At 39.6% G+C, this 16,219-nt stretch overlaps 1 protein-coding gene across 1 annotated transcript, besides 1 other annotated feature; it reads left to right on the forward strand.

The window, feature by feature from the left end:
• Positions 1-1,360: 1,360 nt before the first annotated feature.
• On the forward strand, positions 1,361-2,220 carry CG12682 (uncharacterized protein). The gene has a single exon (NM_131962.2). It carries the CDS (start codon positions 1,391-1,393, stop codon positions 2,102-2,104), a length of 714 nt encoding a protein of 237 aa, NP_572190.1. The 5' UTR covers positions 1,361-1,390; the 3' UTR covers positions 2,105-2,220.
• A 1,189-nt stretch (positions 2,221-3,409) lies between these two features.
• Positions 3,410-10,723: a mobile genetic element.
• Positions 10,724-16,219: the final 5,496 nt, after the last annotated feature.

Raw genomic sequence — 16,219 nt, forward strand, 5'->3', positions numbered from 1 at the left:
ATTTATATCATAACTGAGCTAAAAATAAACGCATAACTAAGAGAATGACTGTTTTGTGCAGCTAACTCTACCATCACTAACCTATTCTTCTAAATCGAAGGGATGTTTACGAATATAAAATTATATTACTTAGAACAACAGAATTTGATGTTGCCTGCTTTTTTTTCTGCGACTCTCTGGCTTAGAAACCTGATAATCACTTTCGCTAAAGCTTAAAGGTCTTAAGGTCATGCACATCAGCTAAGTGGAAGGCTCCCTTTCCACGTCCCTGCATTTGAACCGGAGGCCAGAGAGAGAGACGCTGTCGTTTTCTTATCTGCTTGTCGGGGCATTCGCTCGATTCGTATTTCAATTATGCATTCCGGCAGCATGACCATGGATGCTGCAGTGCATCCCTCTTTCCCCACTCCCCCCCCCCATTTCCCCCGTCCCTGGATCTACACGGAGACCCCCAAACCCACTTTTGAACCTGCTGCAGTGCACTGAAAACTGCAGGAAAATAAGAACTATACGAGAGTGGGTCGAAATTTTCTGTTACATTCCGCATTCCGGTCATTAATACGCCATCAACAGCTTCGTAGAGCAGAACGGCAGGGACGGGTGGCAGGGCTAGAAAGGGAGAGAGCATAGCTGGGCAGCATCATACTCATCGTCATAGTCATAGTTATAGTCATAGTCATAGCCTTTTCCATGGGCACACAGGGAAAAACTTTGACTCGGTTTTGGTTTTTAGCACGAAGTGAACAGCAAATCAAAGCTGAATACCTAAGTTGTGAGAACAACGTGTTTTTTTTTACTAGGTTCGATAGCAAAATTAGGCATTATTTTCTTAGAATTATTGTCCTTTTTTCCCTGTGCATCATCATGGGCACGTCACGTTGGCCTGGCCGCCTCACTTGGGTCTTTTTTTTTTTTTTGTGCCCGGCCGCCGGACACGCACGGACGGACTGTGGAAATGCAGCTGGAAAATCCACCCACTTTCCACCCCCAAAGAGCTCTGCAGCCGGGGAAAATGCGAGTGTCTGACGTTGTCGTTGTTGCCATTTGGTCTGTGGAAATGTTGCACGCACGGTCGCGCACCTGAGTGAAATAAGATGAAATGCTAATGATGGTGAAACATTCAAAAACTGGGGCTTACGGTCCCCAGATAAGGCAGCGATACACTCCAAATCAGTCCGAAAAATCATTTTATCTGGGATTTTGAAAAATGTTCCCTTATGTTAGATACAAGAGCTCTTCTCATCGGGAATGTACTTTAACTAGCACTCTTTGATGGCTTGTTCAAACTTCATAAAATACTGTAATTGTATTGATGCTAAGTGGCCTGTTCATTTTAACTCAATATTTGTACCTTGTTTACCTTAATTTGTAGTGTTCAAATAAATAAAATATGGAGGACAGGGCTTCTTCGATTGACGAGTCGATCGGGCATAGCAAGCCGGCCATTTGTCCGTTAGCCGATTGTCAGGCTGTGGTGGAGCATACCCACTTGCTGCGCCACATGATAACCAAACATTTGGATCCGCGGGCGCGAACTTTGCCCTTTCAACTGCGCCTGCGCGAAGTGTCGACAGGTCAGCGCACTCTGCTGATGCTCCCCTATCGCCAGCTGATCATTGACAACGATCAATGCTTGGCCGTGCTGAATTGGAGCTCCGTGTCCCAAGGTGACCTTACGGCACCGCAGTTGGACCTGCCGCCATGCCACCAAATGTTAACCTATCACCTGCCCATTTTGGTGATGGTCTGCAGGACCACGTGGAAATCCCTCTTAAAGCAGATCGATGAAAAGGACATGCAAGAAACCAGGGACGTAACGGCAGAATGGGGCGGTGTCTATCTGTTTTGGCTCCTTTCACCCTTAACGCGGCGTCCCATTTATGCAAATTTAGCCCTACTGAATAGCCAAATTCAGAGCGTCTATAGGCGGAATCGTCGGCGGATACGCAACTTTGCCAGTCGGATGCCCATTAGACAGTTCATAAACGGGCTAGATCCATACTTTGTCAGCATCAACGAGGATCAGCTCGACGAGCTGTGCAATGGCGGTGGCAACCGGTTCTCCATCTACTTCGAGGTTATAATCGAGGGCGTAATGTCATAGACTTAACTTCTTAACCCCATCAATATCATTCTCATAAAGGATTGTTTTATCATTATCTACATAATTGGGCATGCGAACATTATAGAAATAAAATAAAATCTCAAGTGAACACAATGATTTTATGTTTGTTTCAATATTTGCGAATTTATGCAATTTATTGCAAAATTGGAAAAAAAGTTATTAACAACTTGTCGAGTATTTCGTGGCCTTCAGCGTTCCAAAGTTGGTTAATATGTTGAAATCAATCTGGATCGGGGCGTGGCAAACTTTGGCACCTTGGCACACAAATTTGGCAACGGTTTATGGCCAGGCTCACATTATTGATTCCGCTTTGCCAACTTTATTGCCCCTTTTTTCTGCCTTTTCTGGGGCATCACTGTTTTTATGACCCGAACAGATACACCGGATTCCTCGAAGCTGCAAATGTGCCATAAATTGTTGTCCTTATGTTTTTATGTCCTGGCAGTCAGTCGACAGGACGGCCGCAGCGGGCAGATCAAATCAGATCCGATCGATTGGGTGTTTTAAGTGATTTTCCCTGTCGTTTTGAGGCTATCTGAAGTCCCACACTTTTTTTCTTTTGCAACTTTAAACTAGCTTAAATCGTTAAAAAGTAGAAATCGGACACCAGCTAATGCTAAATATCCAGCAACAATAGTTGCCGGACAACCAAAGGAACCAGTGAAGCAAGGTAAGTGAGAGTAAGTAGAAATGGTGAAATGTCTAGAATATTTTCCCCTGCTTTTAGGTAGCCAAGAAGGGTGGTAACTGCAGAAGAAAAAAAAAATACAGCAAATAAAACGTAGAAAGGGAACAATGAGTAGACAATGGCAACTGCCAGGGATGTGGGCTACTTGAGATCCCAATATAACGCGACGACATGTTTACGATGCATTTGTATCTGGGCATAACAGCCCTAACTTTCCTACCTACCACCACCATATCCTATATATGCTCAGATATTGGCATTTTCATCGAGTAGCCGGGCTGGATAAAAAAGAATGAAGGAAACAAAAAAAACAAAATCAGTAAAGTCGGCGCATGGATTTGAAATTCTCATTCCATTCATTCACAAAAACCTCCGACTGTCCGTCCGTTTGTCCGCAATTCTGTCCGTCCGCATGTCTGTCCATCTGTAGTTCCGTCCGTCCGTCTCCATACGTGTGCGTGCTCCAAAATCGAGAAACATCCCTTGGGTGGGGCAACAAGGACAACGATGAGGACACATAAAGGCTAAATTGAGCTTGAATGTGCGCCATGGAAGACATTGCCTAGCCAATGGACAAACACTCAAGTCATTTATACTGTAATTGTTTTAAAAATATAACAGGTATAGATGTAAAAGATTTGGTTTCCGAGCTCAGAACCTCTGCTCTGTTTGAATCTGTTTATTCGAATGATCAAAGTGTGCTGAAGTTGGGTTCAGCTAACCCGCACATACATTGCTTATATCTATGTATTCTTACTTACATTTATACATATACATATGCATGCAGAAGGCATTGACCACTTGAGCTGCAAAGTGCATGCTCAGCATTCCCACGCTCCGCGATCGGCTTATGTATAAGCGTTAGATCGTATTACTGGGGCGCTGGAGTGCTTACGTAGTTTTTGGTGGTCTTTTTTGTATATTTGTATATTTATATTTATTATGACAAAGTGTCACAATGTATTGACGCTATGTTATACCCAATCATCTATTGTATTCTTAGGGTAGATTAGTCCAATATGCTACACCTCCCTTTTTAAAGAAATGACGTAATATATGTAGTCATTGAGTTCTCAATATTAATATTGTGTTTAGAAAGGAAAAAATTTTTTTGAAATTGATTTTTCTTATTAATTATTAGCAATGTTTTGTCTCAAAGCATTTTTGTATAATGACAGAATAATACAAAAAATGTATGTTGAATTACGATGTTTTTGGATTTATGTTTAACTTTCTTAGAAGGAAAAATAATAATTAAATTTTTTTTTGTGTTTTTTTTTTTTGTTTTGAGGTTGATCAGACCTTTTCTTAAGTGAAATGAAACGTTTCATTGATTATATATTTTTAGTCTATCCTTATGTACTTTTTGCTTCTTTTGTTTTGTATCTCTAATTACTATGTTATCTCTGTCTTCTATGGTTTCTACAGTATAAGGGCCTATATATACTGGATCTAACTTATGACCCGATTCGTTCCTTAGTATAACTTTATCTCCTATTTTTAATTGAAAATCTGAAGTTTTCTTATCATAAAGTTGTTTTCTATAAGACTTAGCTTTTTCTGACAAAAGTCTAGCTCTTTTATATGCTATTTCTAATCTAAATTTTATTTCCTTTGAGTAATCTTCTATATTATACAGTGGTTCTATTCTATCTGTTTTATTAAAATTTGCGAACTGCCTTGGTAATCTTCCAAAGACTAGTTCATATGGACAGTAATTATGCATGACTGATGGTGTTGTGTTGAAACAATATGTAAAGTATTGTATCCAAACGTCCCAATCAGTTTTATCTGCAGAGATGTATGAACGAATGTATTCATTGAATGTTCTATGACTTCGTTCGATTGTCCCTAAAGTCTGGTGGTGATATGCAGTGGATGTAAGATTTTCAATTTTCATATATTTACACATATCTTGAATTACATTGTTTTTATACTCGGTACCCATGTCCGAAATGAACGTCTTCATTGGACCGTACTTTAGTATAAAATTTTCGAATATAGCTTTTGCGACAGTATTTGCGCTCTTATTCGCAACAGGTATGGTTACTAGATACTTCGTCAAATCACATATTAGTGTGACGATGTATTCGTTGCCATATTCTGATTTCGGTAGTGGACCAACTGTGTCCACTATCACTATATCAAAAGCATTTGTTGGGGTTTCTGTGTAAGTCAATGGGGTCTTTGTATGTGTCGTTGTTTTTGACATTTGGCATTTATGACATCTACGTATGTACTCTTTTATATGACGAGTCATATTTTTCCAATAATAGTGTCTTTTTATTTTCGCTAGCGTTCTTGTAATGCCTGTATGACCTCCTTGAATTGGATCGTCATGATATGTAGACAGTATCGATTGTATCTCTTTTTCAGTTTTTATAATGGTCACCGGCTGGAGTAGCGCTACTCTTAATGTTTTCAATTTTATATTGCCCATATTTTTGAAATTATCTATTGAAATGGTTTCAAAGATTTTTTCACTCGGTGCCAATTTGAGTTGGCTGATTTTTAGTATACCGGCTTGCATTTCAAGCCTTTGGAAGAACTGACCTAAATCAAAAATTCCATTGGTATATAAATCGTCAACATCAATTCTTGCAATAACTTTATTTCCTCGTTTTAGTAAACAAATAGATTCAGTTATTCGCAAGGTCACTACTTTTCGTACTTCATCATTTGTTATGACTTCGTGTACGTTGGGCTTAGATACATTTTGGATACTTTGCCTAGGCAATAGTTCCTTGTTTGTTACTGTACAGTTTTCTTGTCTACTTTGTTGCCTGGTAGTGACTTTCAGGACTTTATGTTGCATGTCTTTGAGTTCCTTTATATTTATACGTGAGAGTGCGTCTGCTACAAAATTATCTTTCCCCCTTAGGTATTCTACTGTGAAGTCGTATTCTTCTAGTTCTAGCCGCATGCGAGTTAATTTAGAACTGGGATTAGTCATAGAAAATAGGTACGTTAATGGTCTGTGGTCCGTTTTAATGGTGAAATGCTTGCCATAAATGTATGGTCTAAAATGGGTAATTGCCCAATGGATTGCCGCTAGTTCTCGTTCCGTTGTACTCTTATTGCTTTCTCCTTTTGTAAATGAACGTGATGCATAAGCTATTGGGAGCTGAATCCCGTTTCGGTTCTGAGTTAGAACCGCTCCGCAAGCTTGTTTACTAGCATCCGTTATAATGCAAAATTCTTTGCGAAAATCAGGATATTGTAATAGTGTGGGGTGCATAAGATTTTCTTTTAGGTATTCGAATGCGTTCTGGCATTCGCTTGACCATTCAAAAGGGACATTCTTTTTGCATAATCTAGTTATGTGCCGTGAATAGTCGGCGAAGTTCCTTATAAATCGACGATAATAGTTGCAGAATGCTACAAATCGTCTTGCACTGTCCGCATCATGAGGGACAGGATAATTTTTGATGACGTCATATTTCTTGTCATCTGGCAATACTCCTTTGTCTGTGCATTTGTGACCTAGGAATGTCACTTCGTGCATGAAAAATGAACATTTTTCTGGATGCAACTTTAGGTTATATTTCCTACATACATTAAAAACGTCAGTTAAGTTTTTAATCATGTGTTTTTCGGAACATCCTATCACCATTAAGTCATCCATGTAAAGGAATGCCTGAGAGGGTTCTAATCCCGAGAATGATATAGTCATCATCCTCTGAAATGAATTTGGTGCTATTTTAAGACCAAATGGTAATCGCGTGAAGCGATATGAGCCATTGCTCGTTGAAAAAGATGTTATATTCCTAGAGTTTTCCTCAAGTTCTATTTGATGGAAACCTGACATCAAGTCAAGGCATGAAAAGTATTTAGCTCGACCTAGTTGATCTAAAATGTCATCAATTCTAGGGAGTGGAAATTTGTCAGAAAGAAGTTTTTTGTTTATTTGACGATAGTCAATTACTAATCGCCATTTTTTCTCTTGTGAATTTGGTAATGATTTTTTTGGAACTAGCAAGAGTGGGCTGTTATACTCAGATACAGACGGTTCGACGATTTTGTCGCTTATTAATTTCCCTACTTGTTTTTGAATTTCCTCAATATGGCTATGCGGGCTTCTATAGTTTTTTATATAAATGGGTTCATCATCTTTAAGTCTTAATGTTTGTTTATAAAAATTATTTGTTGATATAGGTTCGGTTTCCAGTCCGAACACATCACTATACTGTGTGCATAATTCTGTTAATTGATTTTTAAATTGGTCTGGAAAATTTTTCTTTAGTTTTGAAAGTATTTGTTCGCTTCTATTTCCAGTGTCGGTATTATGAATGTCATAATCTTTTAGATTTTCATATTGTATTTTATTTACTTTGACCACTTGGTCGAAATTAGTTGTATTTAGAAGTCGAACGTATACATGTTTGGATGCTGCTATTGTATTTGCAACATAAATCCCATTGTGTATTTCTTGATTAGGAACAAATATGAAATCATTTACAACATTAATGTCTATTTTCCGAATAACTTGTGATCTGGCTGGCAGAAGAACTGTATTGTTGCCAGCGCTATATGTTATCGGGACATATATTGGATAATTTAAATTTTGGGGTCTAATTATAAACCAGTCTTCACTTGGTTTGAAATCTAGTTGACAATTGAATTTCTTTATAAAATCAATGCCTATTATTCCATCACATGGTATTGCAAAATTTGGGTTTACCAAATGAAATTCATGTGGGATAATATATTTTGTTGATTGGAGTTCTATTAAGGTTGTTCCTTGAGACTTTATCACACCTTGGCCTATGCCTTCGATGTTTATTATTTTTTCATTTTGAATTACGAAGTTATCAGAATTTACTTTCAAAAGTGAGATATCTGCACCAGTATCTATGAGAAATGTTAGTTTATTTTCAGTTGAATGATTATAGAAGGTTACGAATATATTAAGACTATAATTGATGGAATGAACTTTTACATTTATTGGTTGTTTCCTAAAGGGTTCTGTTAGTTTTCCGACGTATTTTGCGCGATTCTCACACTGCTATTATTATTATTACCATGGTTGTAGTTTCCGCGGCCTCTCCCTTGGTTTTGGCCTCGCCTACCTCCACGGTTATTATAGTTATTATTATTGTTGTTATTGCTACCTCGGTTGTAATTGTTGTGGTTGATATTTCTACCACGATTATAACCCCGGGCGCCTCTATTATAATTATTTGCACCTCGTCGATAATAGAGTACAGTGTTACTTTGACCTGTTATCTCTGTGCAACTGTTTACAAATTTGGAGATGGCATCATTCATGTTTGTGAATGTGCCTGCTTGCATGATAAGTTTTACCTTATCAATGGAGCAATTCTGTGTCATTGCTTTTACAGCTGTTGTAGTGCTGTATTTATTTGCTAAGGACTGGCTGAGACCTTCACTGATATAGGCACCTTCAAGGGCCTTTGTCAGTTTCTCCACCTCTTGGGTGTATTGGTTAGCCGTTTTATTTCTCTGTTGTAGATTCAGAAGCTTGGCAGATATCACTTCTACCGATTCTCCTTTTACTGCACTTGACAGTTGGGTAATGATTGCAGCAATCGTCTGCTCATTACTTATAAGGTTTCTTACATGGCCTTTAAGTTTAGTTTTTATTAGGCTTACTGCTGTCGTTTCATTTGTGCTCTTTAAGCTATCTAGTAGACCTAGAGCATCCAAAAAACTTTGTAGATTTTCTGGTTTACCATCAAACTCTGGTATCAGAGATGTGGCTAGCCTGATAAATTCTATCAATGTCTGTGCCATCTCAGAAATTTTTATTGGTTCAGATTTAAATTCAATTCGGTCGCTTCCTTCTAGCGTTTCAATGTCACTATCGGACTCAGCGCCGCTTGATTGAACAGATTCGTCTAGTTCTTTGAACTGGTCTGTGTTGAATTCAACCAATTGACTTAGACTTTCTGGTACATCTATCAGAATATGCCTTCTTTTTCTGATGTTATTTAATCTTGTGTTTAGGGATTTTATAACCCTCAAACATTTGTTATTATGTTCAGATGTGAGCCTATTTGCATATTTATTTACTAATGTAACTATATTATTATATTCTCCTACTAATGTCTCTATATGATTTTTCAAAGTTTCGGATTTTATTACTGCGTCTCTATTGATACATTTATAAGACTTATCGAACCTGAAGCGAAATTCGTCTATTCGTATCGCTATTTCGCTCCATTCCATTCTTGTCGTAAAAAAAAAGTTTTTATTAAGCTTTCTTCTAATCCATATTATTTTTTTTTTAAATCTGGTCTAAACGATTTGCCCTATTTATATAACGTCTTTTGATGATCTTGTTATGCTTAACATAAATTGTAAGCAGAAATTGTAGAAGTAGTACTATTGTAATGATCAGCAATAAGATCCACAACGCATTTATATCGTCTGTGTGATCTATAATTTTTACGTTATTAACTACGTTGGCAGTATTGTCCTTTGCCTCACTAGAATCGCTAAACCATCCCATTTTATCTATATTCAATGAAACGGATCTTTAAAAAAAGGAAAAAAAAATAAGATATTCTATTTGGAGCTTAAAGGAAGGAAAAATATTTTCTTCTTGAAAATCGGAAAAATGAAATTAATATTTTCTTTTATATTAGTCAAAATAAGAACTTTTTTCATTGTTGTCATTTTACACAAATAACATTTTGCAGCTGAGTATATATGTATACTCAGTGCCAGAGACGTGGAAATATTAATGGTTAATATATGTGGTTGGCTCACATAGTCGTTTACAATAATAAAAAAAAAAAATTCTCCAACCACATTGTTAGTGAAAAAGCCTAACAGATTTTAGTATTTTCCAAGCAGCGGTTTCCCGCATCGGCTTGGGGTAGAAATTAAATCTAAAGCAAATTGGGGCATTGGCATTTATGCAGCCCGTTTGCGTTGTTTCGCACCTTTGCAAAACTTATTTCCTGTGTTTGAAGACGCTCTTTGTAGCGTTGTCGGGATGCATCTGATTGAAGTTTTGGCAAATTGGGGCATTGGCATTTATGCAGCCCGTTTGCGGTTTCCTCGTCTTTTGCCGACTTGGTCATGTCCTTGACCAGTCGCCGTTGCTGAAGTAGCTTAATTCTTTGACCGCTTCTTTTATGTTTATTTTGCGGTTTTTTCTGCTGCCTGGCTCTGTACTCTTTTATCGTGAGTGGGCGTGGTCCATTAGCTGGATTCTCCTGTAGGGCCTCTTCCAGAGTTGGCAAGTCCCTTTGCTTAGTGGGTACTGCCTTCGAGAATTGTGGCTCCTCTGCCATTTATGTTCAAAAGTTTTTTAAGAAGATTTGTCCTTTCTGCATTTCTATGTATGTAATGCATTTATCCATGTAATGTTTGAATTTATTTTTTTTATTTCTTTGGCCACGAATTTGAATTTTGTTTGAATTTATTCATTTTATTTCTTTTGGCCACGGACACTTCATGCTTTTATTATAATCGTTAACTTCATGCACGCGTGTCCTGTCACGGTCGCCATGTAATTGTTTTAAAAATATAACAGGTATAGATGTAAAAGATTTGGTTTCCGAGCTCAGAACCTCTGCTCTGTTTGAATCTGTTTATTCGAATGATCAAAGTGTGCTGAAGTTGGGTTCAGCTAACCCGCACATACATTGCTTATATCTATGTATTCTTACTTACATTTATACATATACATATGCATGCAGAAGGCATTGACCACTTGAGCTGCAAAGTGCATGCTCAGCATTCCCACGCTCCGCGATCGGCTTATGTATAAGCGTTAGATCGTATTACTGGGGCGCTGGAGTGCTTACGTAGTTTTTGGTGGTCTTTTTTGTATATTTGTATATTTATATTTATTATGACAAAGTGTCACAATGTATTGACGCTATGTTATACCCAATCATCTATTGTATTCTTAGGGTAGATTAGTCCAATATGCTACAATACCACCTCCAAGCTTCTAAAAATACTACACGTATATCTGGCAGCCACCGAAGCCTATTGAATTGGAAAACTCAATGGATATAACCATTCAATTGCGTCCTACAAGTGTATAATTACGCCTCGCAAAGGAACTTTGAGAGAGGGAGTACCGGTATTTGGATATGTCCCATCTCAATCTCAAACGGAATCCGTTTGCCACATCGCCCGCCTGCCACCCAGAACGTGTTAACACGAAGGCCGAAACGTGTGCTTTTGGCCCAGTGATTGGGGGAGCCATCAGGGCGAGTCGTGCTGCCTGTCAAAAGTTTTTGTTTCTATTCTGCTGCCATTCAACCATCCAGCAATGCTACGCTTGCGGGGAATTCAGGACCAATGGTCGCATATGATACCTTTTACTCAAACTTTGCATAATCTGTAAATAAATAAGATTTGAAGCTGATGCAAATCCGTTTAAAAGTATCTGATAGAACGAACATTTTTAGATAGTATTTCATTAAGCTAGGCTTCAAGTTTTCTATTGAAAATATGGTTTACAATGTATATTTCAAGGCTTATCCGCTTAAAGCCAAAAACTTTATGGCTTCGGTCGTGCCAAATGTGGAGATGTTTGAAAAACAGACTCTCAATTTCTGGACAACTCTGGACGAGATAAAGATGCGCCGTCCTGCCCCCCGAGGGTCCAACAAAGGGACAAAACAAACGACAGACATTTGGAGAGCGGGCGCGGGAATTGCCAAGTGGGCAGCTGCCCTAAAAGGTTGTTCCAACCAAATGAGAGAGCTTCAAGGTTGTGCCTGCGAGCCACAACAGCAATGCCAGAGTGTGCGTGCGAAAAGCGGTGAGTTTTCCTCGGAAAATGACTGCTCTTGGACATGGTTTCCATTGGCATAGGGGAGAAAACAGATAATTGCCAACTGGATGAACCATTTTCGTACACCTTGGGTAAAGAATAAGCCAAGGGCATATACATTTTATATTTTTAATAAAATATATAATATTATTTATTTATTTGCCCCAAAGTTCTGTAGTGTTGGACTGGCGACATAGTTTATATTAATTCAAGTTAGAAAAGCATATGAAATATTTTTCTGTGCACCAAAAACAGTGCCCAGCATTGGGGGAGTTCGTCATCGATGGCTGGCATAATTGCAGGACAGGAATCACTTAGGTGCGTCCACTTCGGCGAAGTGGGCTCATTAAATGTGGGTGCCTCCAAGGTTAGACTCGATGGCGCGGTGGTGGCGATGTGTTAAGGCGATATTCGCCCAGCCCAACCCCTCAGAACTTTGAACTTAATGCACATTTAAATGCTGGCTCTTGGTCGCAGTCTGTTTGGCCAACTTTTCTGCTGACTTTTTAGACTAAAAGTCAAATATTTCATTTGGAAATTCCTAGCAAAGAGGCGAGAATGAAATGTGAAATTTTCCACCCACACACACACACATGCACAGCACAACCCACATTTTTCTAACCTTGCGGAAAACCGCCCTGAATAACCACCCCACATTGGGTGCTGCTTAAAAACTATAAATTAAGTTTACAACTTTTCCGCAGAAACTTTTTTATTTTTATTTCGCCCGCTTCGCTGGCACAGTCACTGTTATTTTCTCTGTTCTATCACAGTGTGACAAAATGGCATTGTCAACCCGGAATTGGAATCTTCGCCTCCGTCTCCGTGTCTTCGCTTCTTCTCCATTTCTCCGCTTCACCTTATCTCTGACTTTCTCAATTTCTCCATCTCTGGAAATATATGTCAAGTGCTACCAAAAGCAACTTTGACATCCATCATTTGGCATCTGTGGCACTTGTTGACCTTTGTTTGCAACACGACACAAACAGGAAGTCGAAGAGAAAGCTCTGAGGTGGGGCAAAATATAGGTGCAAATCGGGTGGCTGAGGTAACCAACCAACCGACCGCCCACCTGCCAGCTAATCAAAATGTCGCACAAAGTTCATTAACAACATTTTCCAGTCAATTGTCTTGTCAAGCGAAAGAGTAGGGAAAGCTACGGCAAATAGAGAGGAAAAACTGAAGACAGCCAGCACATTTCTGCAGCTGTATATTTATGTTTGCACTTGCCTTGTGGCAGGGGCGTGGCCCCGCCTCCTTTTTCCGGGTCGTTGAGGTCGTCGGCGGCTCACTTTGTTAACAACTTGGCATAAAGTTGTTTGTCTTTCACCTCGGCGTGTCGATGACATCACAACGTCGAAGTGGTTGAGGAAAATCAGGGAACGGGTGGAGAGTTCACAGGAAAAGTCCAAATGTATTGCGAAGAAAATCCACTAAGCTTAACAAACTTGCCCGCGGGCAAATTAAAATTTTAGTCAAGAGATCCAAATATTAGAGCTATGATAATAATACTAAGTCGATGCTATTTTTCGTTTTCTACAAATCTCGTACTTTAAACCATTTTTTCGGTGTGAATAAAGAAGCTGCAGTTTTTAGCAATAGTTCTAAGCGGTTGTAAAGTTAAGAATGGAGGACTGCAATTTATACAATATTCCGAAACAACAACTTACAGCCCAGTTCACCCATTTTTCCCATGAGGCAAAGCCAACAGATATATCGTTCTCATGGACTTTTCTCCATTTCCAAATTAAATTTTCCTACGCTTCGGAATCCAGCGAACTAACCGTCGGCCAAGGGTGTAAAAATCAATCAAACAAAACGGACTGACACTTGGACAGACGATTAAAGGAAATGGAAGAAAGCTCGGGGAAATTCGATATGCAAGTAAACGAAAACCAGACACTTTTGGGCAAGACAGATGGAAACCTTATGGATGATGGGCTGGGAAAGTTGGGAGATATGCTGCGAAAGTGTGTGGGGGGGGGAGGGGGCAAAATAAGTGGGGATTCTGTCATTGTTTCGGTCAAACGCACAACAACAGAGCGTTAAATTCACACAAAACGAGCAAAGATGAGTCCGATTTTGATTCCTAACCGTAGGTCCTTGGATAGCCATTCGAGCAGATCCTTGAAATTGTCCAAAATAAAGACTGGGACCTTGTGAGGGAATGTCAAGTAGATCTTTCTAAGATCCAACATTATACAATATATAATACCATATTTTTCAATAAATTATAGAAAGTTAACTATATATTGAAATGCGTGGCAAGGCGATAAAGTTTGAAAAACTGATTTACGCGATTTCCCCATTTTTCCTCAGTTTTCCTTTTTTTTCGGAAAAGAGAATAGAGAATATGTGTGTGTGTGTGTGTTACCAATACCAATATTTTTATGCAAGCCATTAGCAGCATAGATTAGTTTTGCATATCAAATGGCCGAAAGGAGTTTTCCGCCAGCCCTTCCGCTCTTCCCATTCCCTTTTTCCGCATTTTCCGCAGCACTTCAGCCGAGTGAATGAATCCTTCACAGCGGAGGACACGCACAAAAGCGCAAGCAAGGCAAACAGGTCAAGGATATTATGCATATGTGAGTAGGCAAAACGAAACAAAGAGGATGGTTGCCTGGATGGGTGGTTTTGTATGAGTGGTTGGGTTCGGTTGTGGACTGCGTGGGGGTGGTGCAGCGAGGAGTCCCTCATTTTGACTGTCATTGTCACCATCAGCCGTCTGCAGCGTCATCTTCATCTACATCGTCATTGTTGTTCGCCACTCGAAAGTCGCACAAATGAACGCGTAATTGTTTGCACATGAATACATTGAGTAAATATTTGCAAACACATTCAGCATTCCACCGGTTTACCTCGCCTCTATGCCCGGACTCATCACGTTTTCCTCGATTTTCCCCCGATTTTCCTACGATTTTCACCCGTTTTCCAACCGGCTTTCTTCCCGCTTTCTCCTCGGCTGCATTCTGCAGCTCAGCCAAGCTGAGCCATCATCATTTGCATGCCGGTGCAAAAGACTTGAATTGCATTGCCAAGTCAAAGAAGGCCTTAATCTGCTTACCTTGCCTCGGTGACATTTCTTTTCACACTACCCCCGTCCAACCGCCCCACGCATTCAAGCCAGCCAGGAAAATGGAAAATCGCTGGAAAAGTTGCTTAGCTTGGCAGGGCTTTGCTTTAATTACGGCTGCCCCGACTTTGAGAGCATAAACAAATTGCAAATTGTTTATGGCATGCAAATTAATCAAATCTCTTTCTCAATTAAGCCTGCAAGCCAAGAAGCTTCAAGCGAAGGAATTGCAATGGTAGAAGTGTACAGTGTACAGAAGGCCAAATAAAAGCTAGCCGGATAGGCAAAGTGAATCGACAGATGGCCCAACCGGCTGAAAAAAAGAAAGAAATATGGAAAAATGGAGAAAAATTTCAGTCAACACAAGAACTCACATAACTTGAACGCTTTGTTTTGGTTTTTTCTCAACTAATTGGGTACGTGAAATAGTTAATGAAAATGAAATGAATTAATAGTTTATTGAACTTCAAATAACTCCTATGGTATTCACTTTTAAGCACCTTTTATAAGTGTTTTGGAAGTACATAGAAAATATATAGCAATGTCAACATGCGAAGGATCTTATATGGTCTCCACTCCCCAAGCTGACCCTCAATGATCCCTAAACGAACGGATTCCCTGCGAAATGTCGCTCACATGCAATTAAATTCGCTCAGCTCAGTAATTTGGAGCTGTGAAGTTTCCATTTCGCAGCCCGGGGGGAGCCAACTCATGTAATTGAGTGTAAACTTGTCAGAGAATTTATTTAATGCCTAATCAAGTGATGTATAACACATGACTTACCCACTTCACCACCTTCGTCCCGCTACCATTCCTTTCGACTCTGACCGGTTTGCCATGGGTTAAGCGGGCCGATGATGGGTGGCGAATTGGGTTTTTCGGGGCATGGGTGTTAAAGTTAAAGTGTCAGTTGTAGCTTGTCAAAACTTGTGTTGTCCAATTAGCATAATTTCTTGTCTCAACTTCGGCCCCGATGCAACAGATACGTAATTCGGATACGAAAGTATCTACGACACATCTAAATTGCCGGATGCCTGGAATTCACTTAGGTTCCCATTAAATCGTTACGAAAACTTATCCTCGTCTGGATGGCATTTTCCGCTCAGATGGACTCCCCCATTAAAGAATGAAATGTAATTATTTCAGATACTCTAGCACAACAATTAATCATTGGGATCTAGGTGGTATTATGTGTGTGTGACGGTTGTGTCTGAGCGAGTATCTCAAGCATCTAGGACAGTCCCACCTTAAGCATATTCTTACTTTAAATCAAGTTATTAATATGTTTTTAATATTTTCCCGACGCGCAATACTAGGGCATTGTTGAAAAACCAGATTGTCAGTATTGTCAGTACCACTAGCATAGTACCATTCCACCACCATTCTTGGCAATTAGGGCCGCTACGATGGCCATAAGCGATTTTGGGTAGCCGAAAGAGAAAAATCAACAGCTGGCGAAGAGCGAGCCAAGGTCGTTCGCCCGGCGGTCGCTCTTTAGTGCGGGGAAAAACCGTTGGGGAAAACTCACCACGACGACGAGGATTTTCCGAGGCGACGAGGGCATCGCACGAG

Source organism: Drosophila melanogaster, chromosome X (genome assembly GCF_000001215.4).
Source record: "Drosophila melanogaster chromosome X".
NCBI classification, from domain to species: domain Eukaryota; kingdom Metazoa; phylum Arthropoda; class Insecta; order Diptera; family Drosophilidae; genus Drosophila; species Drosophila melanogaster.